The sequence below is a fragment of the Mixophyes fleayi genome, chromosome 6 (assembly GCF_038048845.1).
Source record: "Mixophyes fleayi isolate aMixFle1 chromosome 6, aMixFle1.hap1, whole genome shotgun sequence".
In the NCBI taxonomy this organism is placed as follows: domain Eukaryota; kingdom Metazoa; phylum Chordata; class Amphibia; order Anura; family Limnodynastidae; genus Mixophyes; species Mixophyes fleayi.
In genome coordinates this window covers 141,406,035-141,427,137 of record NC_134407.1, presented here as the reverse complement: position 1 = coordinate 141,427,137, position 21,103 = coordinate 141,406,035, and the positions used below count along the sequence as shown (strand labels likewise).

General features: G+C 39.3%; 1 protein-coding gene across 1 annotated transcript; it reads left to right on the top strand.

Annotated features, from left to right (window-relative positions):
* The first annotated feature begins 1,576 nt into the window (after window positions 1–1,576).
* On the top strand, window positions 1,577–20,308 carry NSFL1C (NSFL1 cofactor). The gene is made up of 9 exons (XM_075176598.1): window positions 1,577–1,723; window positions 3,010–3,110; window positions 4,093–4,167; window positions 16,812–16,977; window positions 17,662–17,754; window positions 18,697–18,806; window positions 18,991–19,128; window positions 19,221–19,385; window positions 19,866–20,308. The coding sequence occupies exons 1-9, from the start codon at window positions 1,619–1,621 to the stop codon at window positions 20,026–20,028; spliced, it is 1,116 nt and encodes a 371-aa protein (XP_075032699.1). The 5' UTR covers window positions 1,577–1,618; the 3' UTR covers window positions 20,029–20,308.
* The last annotated feature ends 795 nt before the right edge of the window (window positions 20,309–21,103 follow it).

Sequence of the window (21,103 nt, the reverse complement as noted above, 5' to 3'; positions counted from 1 at the left end):
TGCCCTCCTCCTCTGCTCTCTGTCCCCCTCCTCTGACATCTGCCCCCCTTCTCTGCCATCTGTTCCCCTCCTCTGCTCTCTGTCCCCCTCCTCTGCTATCTGCCCTCCTCCTCTGCTCTCTGTCCTCCTCCTCTGCCCTCTGACCCCCTCCTCTGCCATCTGACCCCTCCTCTGCTCTCTGTCCCCCTCCTCTGTCATCTGTCCTCCTCCTCTGCTCTCTGTCCCCCTCCTCTGCCATATGCCCTCCTCCTCTGCTCTCTGTCCCCCTCCTCTGCCATCTGCCCTCCTCCTCCTCTGCTCTCTGTCCCCCTCCTCTGCCATCTGCCCTCTTCCTCTGCTCTCTGTCCCCCTCCTCTGCCATCTGTCCCCCTCCTCTGCCATCTGCCCCCCTCCTCTGCCATCTGCCCTCCTCCTCTGCCATCTGCCCTCCTCCTCTGCTCTCTGTCCCCCACCTCTGCCCCGCGCCAGCTATAGAAAAAAAGAAAGCAAACAGAAACTTACCAATCCGCGCGGCGCTAGGACCCTGCAGCCTCCTCTCATGCGCAGCTGTCACTGACGTCGATATTCAGTGACAGCTGCGGGAGAGAGGAGGCTGCAGGGTCCTAGCGCCGCGCGGATTGGTAAGTTTCTGTTTGCTTTCTTTTTTCTAGGGCTGGCCCGTGGCACCCCAGTGACAGCGCCGCGGCACCCCTGGGTGCCGCGGCGCACACTTTGGGAACCGCCGGTATAGACTATGCTTATGATGTAGGATTCATTTATTCAGTAGGCTATAAAAACTTGTATCTTTGTATCAATAAATCAGAGAATATTCCTTGCATACAGAACTTGGTCTGTCAATTCTCTCCAGCTGATTGAAGCGCTTCCACATATACTTGACACCACAGGCAAACTTGGATCAGAATTTTAGATCTAACAACAGCAAGGGACAGGGCCAAGATAACATGAAACATTGTGGATTGCGTACTTAAGCCCCACCACCACCCACTTAACTATGGAAGTGGACATGATGCAGGGGTTGCTCTGCTTTCCCGAAGGACCTCCTAGAAATTCGAGTCTCACGGACATTCCAGAAGAGTAGGCAACTATGCCCTTCCCTTACATTCAACACTGGCACCACAGGTGCTGCCATTTTCTAAGCGCACCGTAAGGGTGGTGCCAACAGGCGAGATTCAAAATGTTGTCAGTGGTGAGTGTGCAGTGAAAGCGGTACCTGGTTGGATCACTGTGGCTTTCAACACACACTCACCATTGCGCGGGGGCTTAGCCCAAGGAGGGGCCAGAAAACACGAATATCTGCTGCATTAGATGACAAGTCCATTTTTACTTTTGACATTCTTTATTCTAATTCAGACCAGGATACTGTATGCACAATTAAATATATACAGAAGCAGACTTTTATAACACCTTGAAAAGGAGTAAGGTTGGCAGGTCCATACAGAACAGCCTCAGGTTATTATTAAAATATAGATATGTTAGCATAAGCAGGTACCCGAGCTGCGGGATGTAAATGCCGAATTTCCGCTGTACCTGTTGGACTGTGACAAAGAGCCAGTTGCCCTGGGAACGTTGTGTGCAGTGTCCCTGTTTCCGGGGGAAGGTAATCTCGCTACACACAAAGATGGCAGCGAGGCAAGAGGAAGCGGTGCGTGAGTTTGTGTTGGTGACCGGCGCGGAGGAGGAGCGTGCTTCTTTCTTTCTGGAATCCGCGGGCTGGGACCTTCAGGTACAGGGGGCCAGATGCGGTGAGGCCGGGGACACCGGGGGCTGGTCAGCGCGGTCTGCCCGGGAAGGAGAATGCACAGTCATCCCGGCTGTCCCACCCGTGATACATCCACAGCCCCTCCCTTAGCCTCCACATGACACTGGGGTATTTCCACATTCCTTCATTCATCCCGGTATTTTAGAGCCAGCCTGTCATTTACCTTATACTATGTAGCAGAGCTAGGTAACCCGTGGAACAGTTGCTATTGTGGAACTATAAGTCCCAGCATGTTCGGACAGCTCTACAACAGCTGATATACCATAGGCTGTCTAACCGTGCGTCTAGTTGTTTAACTCCTCACAGGACTAATGTGAACACACTCCTCCTCATTCATCACACTTACTATTACTCATTTCTGCTGAACCCTCCCTTCACTTACCACTAACTTGTACCTCATCCAAGTCCTAAACACAGTGCTGTCCAACAAGATACCAAACCTAGATCTTAGGACCAACCTGCTGCCAGACCAAGTGCCCTGCATCATGCTGAATATCCCACCCAAAAGTCACTGATGATTTGAGGAAATTGAGATCAAACAAAACCAAGAACCTTTTACATGTCTGAAATGCAAAACAACCCACCCCCAGAATATAGCTCTCTAACCTTTCAGATCCCAAACACAGTCTCCCACATCAAAAAGCATTTCCCTGTCTTTTTTTACACCTACCTGCTGTCTTTTCCTGGCTGTTTGCCACCTGTCACACAAACACCACACCCATAGTCACTTGTAAATTCTATATTCCCTGTTACTGCTAGACTTAAAGTCTTAGAGCCTGCATATGTTACATCAGCAGAAGTGTTTGTATTTCTGTTTTTTGACGCTTGGTGTAATTGTAGATTATGTTGGGTATTGCATTTTAATGTGCGTATTATGGTGGGGCCATTGTAATTGTACTTGCACACTTCTAAGTCCCCATGCATTTTTTGCTCTGTGTGCCTGGTTTCTTCTCATTACTAGAACTGTCAGGTTGCTATGCAGTAGCATGGATTGTACCTCCCTCAGTTTGACTAGCAATTGATGAAAAGCCCCCATGTAAAATGCACTTTGCACAGTGATAAGGTTACAGTGCAATCTAGTGATTAGCAATGTGATTGTTGTACTAAGGGATGGCAGTTGAAAGCACGTAACTAACCCCTGTGCCTGAGTGCCAAGTATAATTCTTACCCAGGTCCTTCCACATATTACAACAGAATAAACTTAATCTTCTTAAAAGAAGCCCTTCACGTTTACTGTATTCTTTGTTTAGTTAGCTCTGGCAAGTTACTACGAGGATGGAGGCGATGATGAAGACATAGTGACACTACCGCAGCCTCCTTCGGGATCTACTTCTCGTGGCTCTGGGCCCAGGTAAGAGTTGGACAGGAACACCTTGCGTAGTGTCGGATTTTGCATAGGACCTTCTTTTTAAATGGATTTTGTCATTCTGCTTACTTGAGGTTTGTGATGATCTCCACATGTGAAATTCTTTGCCATATCTTGGGCTGATTTACTGCCAGAAACGGGGTTTATTATCATTCATGCCAGTTAATGCCCTATTGTTACTTCTTGCAAAATTGATAGTTGTTTAAAGAGGACCTGTCAGCTTGAGGAAAGTTATTTATTTATTTTAATCATGTCTGCTCTAATGACTTAGAGCTAGAGTTACTAAACTGCGGGTTTGAAAAAGTGGAGATGTTGCCTATAGCAACCAATCAGATTCTAGCTGTCATTTTGTAGAATGTACTAAACAAATAACAGCTAGAATCTGATTGGTTGCCATAGGCAACATCTCCACATTTTCAAACCTGCCGTTTAGTAAATCTAGCCCCTAGTGTGGTTGTAATAATAGTGGAAGCTGTTTTCCCACAATCCCTTATGTCCCAGCAGTGAGCATCTCCATATTGGTTACATACCAGCTGAGCAGCTAATGTATAGTAATAATTATTTACCTGCTCGGACCTATCCGCTCTGCCTCCATGGACAAACTCTTGCATATGCCCATGTAAATCTGTAAAAGGTGCTAGTATCACTCTCCCAAGTAAATAATTTTTTTGTTTATGGGAAGTGACAGGCTGTGGCATCACAGAGGATCCATTCAGTACTTGGTAGAAAGCAGGGAATACAAGCATATTGGCGTTCTTTTTGTTTATTTGCCTTTCTTTGCATTATTTACTCTTTTATCACTGGGTTAAGGGTTAAAATAAATATTAGCTGCTGACTGGTCCTCTTTAATGACCGATTAGGAATAAATAACATATCTTTTTGGGGCTCCCAGATAAATAAACAGTGGTATAGTGTGCATCACCAAAGTTGACTGATCTTTCTGACTTTACCTTCCTGTTTTTCTCAGTGATCACAGAGTGACATCTTTCAGAGACTTGGTGCATGCACAGGAAGAAGAGGAAGAGGAGGAAGAAGGACAAAGGTCAGATTTAACTTTTTGTTTTTCATTGTAATTAGCTATGGAAGATAGAAGAGGATGATATGAAATACAGAGTACTAGAAGAAGGGTTGTATGTTGAAGACTAGAGAATGGGATGGATGCATATTTTTTTATTATCATTATTATTATGGTACCATACCACAAAACTCTGCAGTGCTATACAGTGGGGGAATAGATCATAGTACATAAAGTATAGGCAAAATGTCAAATAAGCCAAGGCAAAATATAGAACGTTCAAGAAGCGTAAGCGCAGTATTGCAAGAAATTAACCATAATACTGTACACAAGAATTAATAGATGAGTAGTCTTGGCAAGATTCGTACAAAACTTGTAAGATGGTTGATATGATTCACAGGTGGACAAAGTTGTAGCAGACAAGAAGATAGGTTGAGAGCAGCGTGCCTTGCTTGTGAGAACTAACAATCTAATGGGGAGGGACAGATTGTTAACCCATTTAGGTATGTCAGATCTACGATGACTCCAGCTTACCCGATACACTAACACACATTTAGCCCCGCTTACTAAACCGGGTACCAGGCATATGACAGAGGTCTTGGGTAAGAGACCTGTGGTCCAGTCAATTAGGGCAAGGGTTTAGATACAATTTTAATTTTATGTACGTCTCAAAAAAAATAGAATAGCTCATTATGTAAGAAAAACTGTTTATTAATGTTACATTTTAAAAGTCCTACACGATTTCAGACCCTCAGAGCTTTATTTAGAGCTGTAATGAGTCTTTGTGCAGGGTTGTTTAGAGAAGTGACCTTTTGTGGTTGCATTACTGCTTTATTAATAATCCAATGCACTATTCTGCGGTCTGATAAAGGTTACTAATTATTACTGATATATCTTGAGGGCACTGATACCGTTGCATAATGGCACTCCCTATGTACATATTTGGTGCAGGTGCTTGTAAAAAAAAATTTTTTGAACAAATAAAGGAATGGTATTTTTTAATATGCTATGATGGCTGTTGGTTTTATCTCTCTGTTTCTAAAGAACACCTGTCATTAACCAAACAGCTTGTTAAAGGAGAGGTCATTTTATCAAAATCTGGGGAAGAAATGTTTTTTTTGCATTTCGTCATGAATATTGGTGACCACCCAACCCAGAATAATAGTTTACAGATTACACAATGTCCCCTTATCTCAGTTTATCTGTTTTAAAAATAGACTGTAAGCTGTCAGGAACTGTTTATTTGTTGCTATAATATTTATTCATTTGAAATATCAATGTTGGGGGTTCAGAAGAGCAAATAAGGGAAGGGATAGGGGCAGATTCACAGTGAAAAAAATAAAACATGAACATATCAAGTGCAAAGAGCTGTAAGAAGAGTCCACATTATTGAATATAAACTAATAATATTGGTAATAACAGCTACATTTTAGGTGTACAGTGCTTAAACCCTCTGTTGGGCCACCTGGATATTTCACCTAAAGGCCCTATAAGAAGAGCCTGTGGAGAGGGAGAAGCAGTGTCTCCATTTTATAGCAGAATCAACCCCAGATTTATTTTTTTCAGGAAAATTGGGGGGTTTTCGTAATTAATCACATACCCATTTCAGCTCCTTCCCACTGAATGGGATCTGTGGAGTAGTGCTAGAGAGGAGTCCTGTGGAATAAGGGTCCCTGTTAACTTTGACATCAATTGGAATGTTGTAGAACAAAGTGGGGTGATCTTTGGGCAGTACCAAAAATAAAAGGTAACCCAACTTTATTTATACAGTTTCTCCAACAAAAGGGAAGGAGGGTAGGAAACATCCTGTGTAATTTTAAGTGGATCAAGGTACGCTCTTCTATAGTGTTTTGTCTTGGTCTCCACATGGTTGGAGCAATTAGCTAACATCATTCCTCCATCTACATGGAGATGCCCAATTCTTCTTCGTAGTGGGTTATACAAGAATGCTTGATTTCAGAGAGACTGTTCAGAAACATGTACCATCTCAAGATTGAACCTTTACGAGGAGGTTTGAAAATGAATGCATCAATGAGTGGAAAAGATAAGGTGGGTGTAAGCTGGCTAGGGTGAATAGCAGTTGCTATTTATTGTCCGGTTTGGAAGAATTTATAGAAATCTTTATTACGTAGTTGAAAGTATATCCTCTGCTCTGAGAAATGTTTCATAATAGAGCCGGAATATAGATCACTGGTTGCAAATACCAGCCTCCACTCACTCCTTCAGGATCAAATCAAGCATCCAATGGAAGCATTCTGGGAGGAAACAGAACAGTATTTTTCCCCGTTACAGTGGCATCCCTGGCCTTAAACTATAATTGACAATAGTGAAATTGTCATGTCGGAACAAGCATAGGTTTTTGGGAAGACCTAAGTCTCCTGGTGTCTGCCTTTTTAAATAGTTTGGTTATTTTCTATAAGGGAAGGGAGGAGGGGGGTGATTCTATCACCAGTCAAGTTAGCATATATCTTTAAACCCATGTGAAGTAATTCAATGACCCTAGAATTTTGGCGTAAGTAAAATGGTCACAATCTGAGCCTCCAAAATTCCCAAAGGAAAAGAGGAGATGGACAGGCAGTCATTATGGTGGCTCAGTGGTTAGCACTTTTGCCTCACAACACTGGGGTCATGAGTTAAATTCTGAACCATGGCCTTATCTGTGTGGAGTTTGTATGTTCTCCCCGTGTTTGTGTGGGTTTCCTCAGGGTACTCCGGTTTCCTCCCACACTCCAAAAACATACTGGTAGGTTAATTGGCTGCTATCAAAATTGACCCTAGTCTCTGTCTGTCTATATTAGGGAATTTAGACTGTAAGCTCCAATGGGGCAGGGACTAATGTGAGTGAGTTCTCTGTACAGCGCTGCGGAATTAGTGACGCTATATAAATAGCTGATGATGATGAAGGGAAGATACTTTTTATTTTACTATAAATGTTATGGCTACGTCGTTGATAAATGATGAGCTCAGCAGTGAATTTACTGCTACACTGTTTAATAGACAATAAAGTCTCCTATGCAGAAGCATAAGAAAAATACGAGTTCTCTGTACAGCGCTGCTGAATTAGTGGCGCTATATAAATGATGATTATAGAGCCCAGCTGGTCTGTGATCTTTGGCATGGGCTTGTGAAGGTGTTGGAGGTGCCAACCGATAATGAGGCTTCACAGGGGGTAAAGATTTAAAAGCTGGTATGACTTCAGCTCATGAACAAGGGCCACTGACTGAGCATAATATGGATGGAGATATACGTAACAATTGAAAAGCTTCTTGAAACTTACTGATACCACTGCGGTGGTCCTCTCGCAGGTTTCACAAGGAAAGGAAATGGCAAAAAGTTGGCTTTATTTGTGTGGTTAGTCTCGCCAACGCCCCCTAGAGTCATGGATTGATTGGATGCAGGAACCGGCTTGTTGATTGTCTGTCTTATACATACTTTATGCCTCCTTGCTCCTCTCTACAATGTCCAAAGAATTATATAATGTCCTGCACAGAGCTAGGATATACCTCAGAATATACAGAAATCACAGTCTACATATATGAGGGGGTGCTCCCTACCATAATAGAGCATAACAAGGAATAAGAGAAAGAAGGGATTGGAAGCACTCCTATCCACATGGAAAGGAAATTCAATAATCACCATTAAATAGTTCAGGGCAAGAAGCCTTTATTAATAAATGAAAAACATATCCATCTAGATGATGGTATACAACCTCATTGGTAAAAAAGTGAAATATTTAAAAAACAGATAGAATATGGTGAAAAAAAGATAGAGCAATGTGTGTTAAAATTAGGGATAGTGGAGCCAGGTAATATGAAATTATATGTCTCTAGGTGTCCATATCTGATAGTAGGACAGAGTGGAAACATATATAATAACCTGATATAAGCGCCCCAGATGACCGTGGCAGACACCTAAGAATGCCTGATTAAAGTATATATAAAGCGCTCCTGCCAGGGATATCCTACATTGACAACCCCATGTTAAATAATGAATAGTAGTGATTGGCAAAATCACAAGTGAAAAAATATATATCACAAGTCTGTATATGCCATAGAGTTATATCAAAGGTCCCTTATTAATAACACCATTGATATAATACCATCAATGTGAATGTATGGACTAGTATTACATATGCCCTGAATTCCCTAGTTAAGTATATATCAGGCGCCTAATAAATACCGAGCAACAAGCACACAGTCAGAAAAATCTCAGAGCGCTAGCGGCACCACCGCTCGCTGGCTCCACTTCCGGGTATGACGTCACTGTTGACGTCAGTTACCCATAACCTCAACGTACGTTTCACTTTTAGAACAAGCTTTATCAAGAGGAGCCGATTGTAGCAAAAGACAGGTCTTTTATCACGAGGACATCCAATCAGATGTCTAGAAGATGACTGACATATAAAATAGCCAATGATTGTATCAATATGGAATGATCCTATTATATCTATACAGCGTTTCACATTATCCAGTCTAAATTAGACAAAGACTTATATTAAAACAACTATATTACTATCGCTAAACTACAAATAGGATTGGTAAGTTAATATATGATATTAGATCATGGGAGAGTTTATTAGAAATGTAGGGAGTAATAGAACTCTATATTTGTATTGATGAGAATTATTAATTGTATATTAGCCAAATATTGGGAAAAATCCCAAAGTTCTTAAGGGCTAAAAAATGATAAACTAATGAATTTGAAAAATAATTTAATAAAGAAGGAATTATGGATATCAATGAACAAAAATATGGTCACCATAGACAATAAATATAGTGTGTTAGCATTATAGTATGTAAAAGATAAAGGTAAGTATGGATCTTGGGAATATTAATATATAATAGACACACTATATCAAATATTTATCATGAAATTAGATTCATGATATATGTGTATGATAATCCACTATTAAGATAGATATTGAAAATATAATATATATAATATATAACTGGTTCTCAGAAAGCAAATAGATTCATATGAATTCAGGTATCCTAATAAATAAAGTTTAGTCTCGTACCTGAAAATGCACATACAATAGTTGAAAAATATATAAATATTAAATAATATGTAAAGAATGGAGATGAGTATTACAATATCAGTATATGCAAATCACATTAAAAAGATGTAAACTGATAAACGAGCCCCATCAGCATTTTACTGACCAGATTAGATATAATACCATGTTTGATTTATAAAGTTGGATATTATAATTATTCGATGAACATGTAAGGTTCAAGGTTAAAAATAGAAGGAGCAGAATATAAGTATAAGCAAGACATAGAGGGGATATACACATATACTTCTCAAAAAAGAGAGAGAGAGAGAGAGAGAGAAAAAGTTCTATAGGTCGATATAATGGGTGCCTAGGGAACCTGAATGTTATATTGGTTACCCTAAAAAGCAAGCATAATTGGTATATTCATTCAAACCGTGAGGTATAAGGGAGTCAAAAAGGAAAATCCATCTGCTTTCTCTCTGAAGTAGTTGTCTGTTCATATCCCCTCCCCTTATGCCCAAATGTATCTGTTCTATTGCAAAGGCTTGTAATCCATAAGCATTGCCACCATGTTCCTTCAGGAAATGCCTGGCTACTGAGGTAAGTTGTTTAAATTTATCTCTGTCAGATTTGGCATTCCTTATAGTTCCTACGTGTTCGAGAATGCGTGTTTTCATAATTCTGCTAGTCATGCCAATGTAGTATTTATTGCACGGACATTTAAGGGCATAGATGACACCCTTAGAATTGCAATTAAGAAATTTATCTATTTTATGATTATCTCCAAATTTGTCCTTAAAATCCCTAGTTTTAATCATATAGTCACAACCTTTACAATTACCACATTTGAAAAATCCTTGGGTAATAGAAGATGTCTTCTTGATGTTACTGAAGTGACTATCAACTAGCTTATCTCTTAAGTTCTTAGATCTACGCCAGGTTAGATTAACATTGTCGTCCAAGACTGATTTAAGAATATCATTATTCAATAAAATTGACCAATGTTTCTGTATTATCTGACGAATATCTCTCCATTCTTGACAAAAATTGCCAATAAATCGAATCTTGTTGGACTGAGGTTTTGATAGTTTCGGATATAAAAGATGGTCCCGATCTTTAATTTTTGCTTCATAAAAAGCTCTTTTTATAATTCGTTTACTATAACCTCTCTCAGATAGTCTCTTTCGAAGTTCATCTGATCTTATTACAAAATCGTGCATATCAGTACAATTGCGTCTAATACGCAAGAATTCACCTTTGGGTATGTTTTTCACAACTGGTGGATAGTGAGAGCTCGTGTTATGCAATATACTGTTTGTAGCAGTTTGCTTTCTGTACAAATCCGTTTCTATCCTACCTCCCAGTCCTTTTTTAATTGTGATGTCAAGGAAATTAATTCTTTCCAAACTCATCTCATAGGTTAATTTTAGATTATTGTCATTAGTATTAAGTGTTGTGATGAATTCCTCGAAATCTAAGTTGTTACCGTTCCACAGAATGAAAATGTCGTCTATATAACGGACCCACATGATGATGTGATCAGAAAATCTTTTAAGATTGTCATTAAAGACAGTCTCTTTTTCCCATTGTCCTAGATAGAGATTAGCAAACGTTGGTGCGCATGCCGCGCCCATTGCGGTTCCCCGCGTTTGTAGATAGAAGCGATCCTCAAAAACAAAGAAATTTTTAGTTAGAATGAATCTTAACAGGTCAAGTAAAAAATTGCTGAATAATAAATCTTGATTGTCCTGTAGAAAATATCTCACCGCCTGTATACCTGTATCATGGCCAATGCTAGTATAGAGACCTTCTACATCACATGCTATCAACCAGGTATCAGAGTCAATTGAAATACCATCCAACAACTTTAAAACATCAGTAGTATCCCTTACGTATGAGGGTAGGCAGTTAACATATTTTCTTAAATGTGTATCCAAAAAAATACTGGCTTGTTCCGTTAAACTGCCCATCCCAGATACAATGGGTCTGCCTGGTGGTACCTTTTTATTTTTGTGAATTTTGGGCAGGAGATATATGGTAGCAGTTTTAGGATTATTGACCTGTAAGAATTCATATTCACATTTGTTGATAATATGTGACTCCAACGCATTCTTAATGATGGTGTTATATATTTTGTGGAAATCATCCAAGGGGTTGGAAAAAAGGCGGCGATAACAATTAGTGTCATTTAGTTGGCGATACATCTCACGTTTGTACATATCGACTGGCCAAATGACAACATTGCCACCTTTATCCGATGGTTTTATAACCACATCACTCCAAAGTTCCATTTCTTTCAAACATAAGTATTCTTCTTTGGTTATATTTTTGTTGATAAAATGTGGACCACTAGTCTTTAATTTATCAAGATCTTGTGATACAAGTTTTTCAAAAACTGATATTTCTGGGCAGACAATATCTTTAGGGAAAAAGGTAGATTTTTTCTTACAAATTGGTCTTTCAATAGTGGTAGGAATATGTACTTCTAAATTCTGTTCATCCATAAGTTGTTCTAAAATTTGAATTCCTTCCATATCCTCTCTGCTGTCAAGACAAGGAATAAGTTCTGTCTCATTGTCACTATGATAAGTTGAATCTAATTTATTTTTATTATAGTACAGAGACAGCTTCAATTTCCGGGTAAAAAGATGTAAATCTTTTTCCCAACAGAAACGATCAAAGATAGACGCTGGGGAAAAGGAAAGACCTCGTCGCAAAAGACTTAAATGTGATTCCATTAGGACCTTATTTGATAGATTGATAATCTGAAGGGATTGGTCACTCATTTGCCCCTCCATTGTCTCTGATTGAATTTGCGATTTTCCTTCCAACCCCAACGACTTCTGTCCCTTAGGTTTCTTCCTGCCTCGCCTGATTGCCTTACGCCTGATCCTCCCTCCTTTTCCATTCTGTGAGGATTCTCTAAAAAACGACCTCTATTGGGGAAGGGTTCTCTATCTCTATTATCGGATCTACTGTTATTAGTTTCATTGTCCGATATATCCAATTCTGATGAATCATAACTGTCAGTATGGTCTTTTTTACTTCGATTATAAGTTTTTTTATTCCATTTAAAGATGGTACCTTCTGCATAATCCTTGCGATCTCGGGCAAATTTACTCTTCTTTTTGTCTATCAAAATTTTTTCAAATTGTTCAAGATCACCTTTGTATTTAGTATAGATCATTTGAAAATTACTATCATTCTCAAAGTTCTTAAGTTTTGAACTAATTAGTTCTATCTCTTTTGAGTACATGTCTAAGGTGAGTGTATCATGTTTAAGAGTTACCTGCATCAGATCTCTAGAACATTTTAATAGGATACTCTCCCATTCGGTCTTAAGCTCTAAAGTCGCCAACTGATAAGCAGGGTATACTTTTGGTCTAAGTCCTCGTGGTGTTAGTGAATGTTTTAAATAATTCTGTGTGGTGGTTAGATTCCACCATGTCCTACTTTGTTTGAATAATAAATTTTTTAAAATATCTAAGTCATCATTCCAAGTATTCACATTGTGACTTGTATATTCAGTACCCTTATCAGGAAATATCAGATCAATATTATCATTCCATTTGTCACATCTACTATTAAGATCTGCTTGGAGATTAAAACTCGCCATTATTTGGATTAGAGATACAAAAATTGGCAAACTGATTGTCCCCAGTTGTAGTTGTTCAGGGATATGTTTAGAAGAAAATATATAGAATGATGCTCGTGCTGGACATAAGAAGCTGAGAAGGAACCTCAGTAATAATTGGAAGCTCAAAGAATTATATAATGTCCTGCACAGAGCTAGGATATACCTCAGAATATACAGAAATCACAGTCTACATATATGAGGGGGTGCTCCCTACCATAATAGAGCATAACAAGGAATAAGAGAAAGAAGGGATTGGAAGCACTCCTATCCACATGGAAAGGAAATTCAATAATCACCATTAAATAGTTCAGGGCAAGAAGCCTTTATTAATAAATGAAAAACATATCCATCTAGATGATGGTATACAACCTCATTGGTAAAAAAGTGAAATATTTAAAAAACAGATAGAATATGGTGAAAAAAAGATAGAGCAATGTGTGTTAAAATTAGGGATAGTGGAGCCAGGTAATATGAAATTATATGTCTCTAGGTGTCCATATCTGATAGTAGGACAGAGTGGAAACATATATAATAACCTGATATAAGCGCCCCAGATGACCGTGGCAGACACCTAAGAATGCCTGATTAAAGTATATATAAAGCGCTCCTGCCAGGGATATCCTACATTGACAACCCCATGTTAAATAATGAATAGTAGTGATTGGCAAAATCACAAGTGAAAAAATATATATCACAAGTCTGTATATGCCATAGAGTTATATCAAAGGTCCCTTATTAATAACACCATTGATATAATACCATCAATGTGAATGTATGGACTAGTATTACATATGCCCTGAATTCCCTAGTTAAGTATATATCAGGCGCCTAATAAATACCGAGCAACAAGCACACAGTCAGAAAAATCTCAGAGCGCTAGCGGCACCACCGCTCGCTGGCTCCACTTCCGGGTATGACGTCACTGTTGACGTCAGTTACCCATAACCTCAACGTACGTTTCACTTTTAGAACAAGCTTTATCAAGAGGAGCCGATTGTAGCAAAAGACAGGTCTTTTATCACGAGGACATCCAATCAGATGTCTAGAAGATGACTGACATATAAAATAGCCAATGATTGTATCAATATGGAATGATCCTATTATATCTATACAGCGTTTCACATTATCCAGTCTAAATTAGACAAAGACTTATATTAAAACAACTATATTACTATCGCTAAACTACAAATAGGATTGGTAAGTTAATATATGATATTAGATCATGGGAGAGTTTATTAGAAATGTAGGGAGTAATAGAACTCTATATTTGTATTGATGAGAATTATTAATTGTATATTAGCCAAATATTGGGAAAAATCCCAAAGTTCTTAAGGGCTAAAAAATGATAAACTAATGAATTTGAAAAATAATTTAATAAAGAAGGAATTATGGATATCAATGAACAAAAATATGGTCACCATAGACAATAAATATAGTGTGTTAGCATTATAGTATGTAAAAGATAAAGGTAAGTATGGATCTTGGGAATATTAATATATAATAGACACACTATATCAAATATTTATCATGAAATTAGATTCATGATATATGTGTATGATAATCCACTATTAAGATAGATATTGAAAATATAATATATATAATATATAACTGGTTCTCAGAAAGCAAATAGATTCATATGAATTCAGGTATCCTAATAAATAAAGTTTAGTCTCGTACCTGAAAATGCACATACAATAGTTGAAAAATATATAAATATTAAATAATATGTAAAGAATGGAGATGAGTATTACAATATCAGTATATGCAAATCACATTAAAAAGATGTAAACTGATAAACGAGCCCCATCAGCATTTTACTGACCAGATTAGATATAATACCATGTTTGATTTATAAAGTTGGATATTATAATTATTCGATGAACATGTAAGGTTCAAGGTTAAAAATAGAAGGAGCAGAATATAAGTATAAGCAAGACATAGAGGGGATATACACATATACTTCTCAAAAAAGAGAGAGAGAGAGAGAGAGAGAAAAAGTTCTATAGGTCGATATAATGGGTGCCTAGGGAACCTGAATGTTATATTGGTTACCCTAAAAATGGTGATTATTGAATTTCCTTTCCATGTGGATAGGAGTGCTTCCAATCCCTTCTTTCTCTTATTCCTTGTTCCTCTCTACAATGTGCAAGTTTAATTGAAGGACATTTACATCTGGGCAGCTGTCAGATTGCCATCCCTCACTTATTCTACTCAGTTACTTGGAACTCTTCCCAGCTGGGTTAATCTTTTGTTGCTGCTGCATTGTTTTACTTTGTCGCTTAAGAGGTATTGCTTGATGTTTTGGAGGGGGGGGGGTTGTTTTTTTTTGTTTGTTTGTTTTATAACCCGGAAGTCATTTTGATAGCTATGCCTCTTGTACCCATATTATTGTCGAAGAAGCCAGGCACTGTGGAGCGAAGGAGTGATTTTTGCTCAGGGATTATGTTTTTAAAGTCCCTGAATTATCTGAGCTTTTCTGAATCGCAGTGTTGAGAGTTATGTTTGTGGCTGAATTTAATCTGGCCTGACTACGGTGTAGAGGTTCAGCATTTTCTTCATTATTAACCTTTTTATCTACTTGGTGAAAGTAGTTTTTGGCTCAAACAATATAACAACGCCATCATATCTGTGAAGTGACCCTCTAGGAGCTCTACAATACCTGCTCGCTGCTTCTAGCAGGATTTGAATGCTAAGCGTCTCTTATTTGGTAATTTATGCTCTTGAGCATTAATAGAATGTGTTGTGTAAGACGTATATATGTACTAAAGTATGGGTTGAGATACAAATCATATGTTCAGCATCAAGTAGTATATATAGGATGGTAATACTGGAAAACCTGTGCTTCTTGTGGGGGAATATCATTATTAATAATTTATAAAGTACTTACTATTGTCTAATGAAGGCCTTGGAAAGCAAGCTACTCAAGAGGGGCTTAGACCACTCCAAGAGGGCTAAAATGTGAGAGATTTAGACTAGGGTCAGTGTGCATGGTTTCCTTAAACATTGCTTTGGGCTCTGTATAGCACATAATGTTGGTAGCTCATCACGGACCACTTGTGGGGTATACACAGTGGGTGCTAAATTAGAAGATGGGAGGGACAGAGTGCTCACTGCTTCTTTGCCATCTTCCAGCCTCTGTAAGCACATGGTGCAAGGCTGGAAGAATTGTTCCACCATAACTGCAGCTTTAGATTTCTTCCCTGCTGACTCACTTTATATGGGAGTCTGGCTAGGTAACATCCTTGTTTAAGATACTTCAATAGTTTAAATGCCGCGGAGTCATGATACCATACAGTGTTGCAGTTGGCTCCGCCCCTGTTCGGTTATTTTGCAATGCACACAGATCTGATCAGAAGTGCAATCATTGTGAAGAGCTCTGCTGAGCAATTTATGGAGGGAGTCCCCAGTATTCCAGACAATAGATCCTTGGAGCAGGGATTTACCTATACAAACAGATAATGGAAGGGTACCCAGATTTCATTAAAAACTTATAACCAAGAGATCTTGAGGAAATGCTATGTAGAAAAATGGCAGAGATCCATAATTGTAATATGACAAGTCTTTTATTGTTAATCCATTTTTATAAATATTTCAAAAGGCCTAATTCAGCATCTCAAATGCTTAAATTAATTTGCACTTGCATTGTAATGAGTACAATTCATGCGCTGATGGAAGCACCATGCATTTTTGTTCAGGAACAGTTCCTCCTTAATCTATTGACCATAATGATAAAAATGTAATTTGCACATTGAATGCCACTGTCTGTTATATGGATTATTATTCAGAATTGAATTCATCAGTCTGTTGTTGGTTGTTAGACTTCGTCACCTCCAGTTTCTATTTCTCCTTATTCCACTGTCCTGCTAACCAGTTTCGGCGTTCTGCGCCATCTTCAAGGCGGAGTTCTTCAAGATGTCATTATCTAGATCCCATACCTGTACATGTTGCCAAAATCTGTTACAATACTTTTCATCTGTTGATGATTGATCCCATGTACATGCTGCACAGTCTTTTGCTCATGTGGTTTTGGTTCTGCAGGTTTTATGCTGGGGGCTCAGAGAGGAGTGGGCAGCAGATCGTTGGTCCTCCAAAAAAAAGGAGTCCTAATGAGCTGGTGGAAGAGCTATTCAAAGGAGCCAAGGAACATGGAGCCGTTGCTGTGGAAAAAGCAGCCAAGAGCCCAGGAGAAAGTAGCAAAGCATCGGTGAGGGAAGGGAATGCTTAGGAGTGCGAAACTAAATGGAAGGCAGGAGCATTATGAATGCAAACATTTGGGGGTTATGTGGTTAGAAAGAAGTGGAAAATTGGGGGTTATCGTGCCTTAGTGAAACCCTTCAAGACCAGGTTATTTTATGTCTCTATGTGACCAGACTGTTTGAAATGTTGATATTGTTTCTGGGAGAATTTTTTTTATTTTTTTTCATCATTTTTTCCCCCCCCCTTAGATTAACTCCTTCCCCCAAGTATTAGATGAACAGGGGTCTTATGCCCCTTGTACCAAACCTTAAAATAACTAACTTGATGTACGTAATGTTATCTATGGTGCGTTCAGGACATACTTATCTGGCTGCACATTAGATTTGGGATAGCCTAGGTCAAATGATAGTTGCTATGCATTGAAAAATGATTTTAAAGTGGACCCGTCGCTTGCATGTGGCGGGTGCAGCCATTTTGCAGGCTGAATCAATATTCATGAGAATGCAGCCAATCAATTCACTACAAGCCAGTACCTCATAAATATCAGTCAGGCTTCATAACTTTTAGTCAGCAGTGCCTCACTGATGGTTTCTCCTTGCAAATTGATAAGTTGAATACTGGATCAGTCCACAAAATGTCTACCTCCACTGTGTGCAGGTGACGGGCCTATTTTAACTTGTGTTTTTTGCAGCCTTTTGCAGGAGGAGGATACCGGTTGGGGGCTGCCCCAGAGGAAGAATCTGCATATGTGGTTGGAGCTCGCAGACAACACCAAGGCCAGGATGTGAGTACCTGCTGCTACTACTGAGGTTTCTGTATCTGAATACATTTCAGTTAATACATTTGTCTAGTCAAACACATAGAAGAAACACTAACAGAATGAAAGAAACTGCCATTCACTCACACACTGGTACTCGTCAAGTATATATTTCTGAGAGGTTGTGCTTTGTGAATTGCTCTGGTTTAACATTCATTGGTGTTAGCTGATGGATTAGCAGTGGGATATTTATGGAGAGATAAACTTTAGGCCAAGTGGAGTGTGGTTATCTGTATTGATTTACTGCTAAAGCCGGTCATGAATAACATGATATTTTTAAAGAGCCTCCTAGGTTGCCCGTGGTCCCACAAGCATACACTACTTGTTCGCACTGCTAAACAGTGGGTTAACTTGTGGCTACTTAAGACATCATCAGGCAATCGTAGGAAAATATAGTTAGACCAAGTGATTACACTTTGCTTACTGTGTGACGTCAACATCACGAGGAATTGTAGCATAACTTCTCCTAATGATGGAGAATTACCATAATAAGGAGATTGGAACTGGATTTAAAATAGGTTTATTTACCAGTTGGCAGAGAACAAAGAATACGTACATAATTGCTTAGAACATAATAGCTCCTCCTTCATTTCCTTGTCATGAATAACAAAACCGTTTATCATATTCTTTTTCTGCTGGCTATACATAGAGGTTATAAAGTCTGTTTTTCACAAACATATATAGCATTTGAATTCTTAAAGGACAAAGAATGAGTTTAGTATGTATATAAATGCTAGGCTTCTACTGGAATCACTGGTCAGGAAGATCTCATTACGACCACCTCTGAGCGCTACAGGTTGCCCCCATTCTGCCTGTTGTCCATTTTTTAATTTTTTTTTTTCCTTGGCATTATAAATGCTATGCTATTTGTATTTCTTCACTGTCATACTGAATCTCTGGTCCCTGCAGGTCCACGTGGTGCTAAAGCTGTGGAAGAATGGCTACAGCTTAGATGACAGTGAACTGCGCAGCTATCAAGACCCTGGCAATGCACAGTTCTTGGAAGCCATACGCAGAGGGTATGAGGATGGTGATTGAGTTTTCTAGAGATATGATCAGTTGTCTGGAAGTGTTATCCCCGTTCTGGATATCATGGGTTTATCGGTGTTCTCTTCAGTAGACTTGCATGTTGGGTCTCATAGTCCATTTAATTTGCTTTCCTTGCAACTCTGTTTTCTTTTTTTTTCTACAATGTAAATACAGCGAGATTCCGGCTGAGCTGCGCAGACTAGCCCAGGGTGGTCAGGTGAACCTAGATATGGAAGACCACCGTGATGAGGATTTTGTGAAACCTAAAGCTAGCTTCAAAGCCTTCACAGGAGAGGGGCAGAAACTGGGCAGGTAAGCAGATGGGAGGGTTATTTCTGTACCACAGATCATATAAGAACCTCTTGGGCCTATTCTTATCCAATCTATTTCTTATCTGTTGTCAGCACGGCTCCATGTGTCCTTGGTCCTGCCTCTCTGTCCCAGCAGGCAGAAAACGAGGCCAGAGCCAGCTCTTCAGTCACTGTCAGTAACTCCGAGCCAATCACCAGTATCCAGATCCGTTTGGCAGATGGAGGGAGACTTGTTCAAAAGTTCAATCACAGTCACAGGTATGAATTGTATGTTGAAGGAATGTGACAACTTTGTACCTTCAGAAAAGAAGCAGTTTACACCCTGGTCCTATATTTGAAAATAACTAAGACTCTTACAGACCAGCCTTTTTGGCAAATGTCCCTATATTGCAATCTTCACAGATAAATATTAGAGTGGTGCTTGATGAATACAACTGGGGAAAACATGCGAAAAACACTTGCTGTATGAGGTCTCTCTTCCCCTCTCTTTCTCTCTCTCTCTCCCCCCCTCCTGTATAGTGTCCCATTTTACATAGGTATTGGTGATCGGCATTATTGTACCAGTGAAAAATATAAACCAGTATTCCTCCGTTACCTTTTGCACTTTACCAAGCACAAGTGGAGTCATTAGAGAGATCACTCATTGTGTTTACTTGTTTCAGGCTTTGTTACACCTTGGTCATAAGCATGTTGGGGTGGTGGAACTAAATTAGTTACTTTGTTCTGTATTCTCTCTAGGATCCGTGATATCCGTCTGTATATTGCAAGTGCCAGACCCGCTATGGCTGCCACCAGCTTTGTGCTAATGACTACTTTTCCGAACAAGGAGTTGACTGATGAGAATCAGACTCTGAAAGAAGCTAACCTTCTAAATGCCGTCATCGTGCAGCGGTTAATATGATGTCCCCCTCCCCTGGCTTTCTATACAGCTCTTCCCCGCTGTTCTACTCTCTGCTGTGAATTGGAGCCATTCTGTCTTGTAGTCCTGGGTTCTCAATGCTTCGGGTGGACTTCTAACACTCTCTAGACGTATATTTTGCAGGATTTGTAACAAGCGTTGGACTTAAAAGTGAAATAAATAGGAAAGAAAAATAATTTCACCACTGTGTAGTATGTACATGTGAATGCACAGACCTGACATAAGTCACGTGTCTGACAAATATAAAATTGTCTTCAATGTCTGATGTTGTGGTGGTGATATTGGGTTGTTGTGGTGATATTGGGTTGTTGTAGAGACCGGAGAAAAATTCTTAAGGGTTTTCGGAAAGGAAAACTTACACTTTTAAATATAGCTAATATTTTAGTTTGAATTGTTGTAGGACAATAGTGGGCACCAGGCAGTGTTTAAAGGTTCACTGTTGATATTCTAAGCAGGAACATTTGGATGTGAAAGTTCCAGCATGGTTCCTACACATACTGTTGCAGGGGTCATCTATGGTCTGATGGACATAATTTTTAACTGTCACCAGCATGATCAGCCAGTTAAGGGTTGACATACTGCTTGCTTAGGTGCACATTCAAAGAGACCTTTGTGAACCCATTCTTCTCAACCAATGTAATGTGCAAACCATTCTCAGAGTGAGGCAATATTTCAGCATCCCGTCCACCACTTTTCTGAAGGTAAAGTTCGTTTTGAGTGGGGGGTTTTTTTGTTTGTTTTTTTTAATTTGTCAGACTGGGTCTGTTTTACCAATATATTGGATATTTGTCCCCTCTCCATAACCGATGAATTGGCATTTATAACCTTTTCCAAATGTGCTTTCTTTTTGCTATTGCTTAAGACAAAACAACAAAGGACACCTGGTATAGGAGATATATCCCCACACTGCAAGGGCAGTGCAAGTACAGAGATAAGCATGTGATTGGAGACAATGGGTCATATTAAAAGAAAATGTCTAATTAAGTGCCTTTAATAGACAGTCTGACATGGTGGGTATGGGAATAGTAATTCATAAAGACTTGCAAACTCCGTGCCA

Coding starts and splice junctions, on each gene's coding strand:
- NSFL1C (XM_075176598.1), top strand. CDS start 1,619: ATGGCAGCGAGGCAAGAGGAAGCGGTGCGTGAGTTTGTGTTGGTGACC. Junction 4,168..16,811: donor GAGGAGGAAGAAGGACAAAG/GTCAGATTTAAC, acceptor TTGGTTCTGCAG/GTTTTATGCTGGGGGCTCAG. Junction 19,129..19,220: donor GAGGGGCAGAAACTGGGCAG/GTAAGCAGATGG, acceptor ATCTGTTGTCAG/CACGGCTCCATGTGTCCTTG.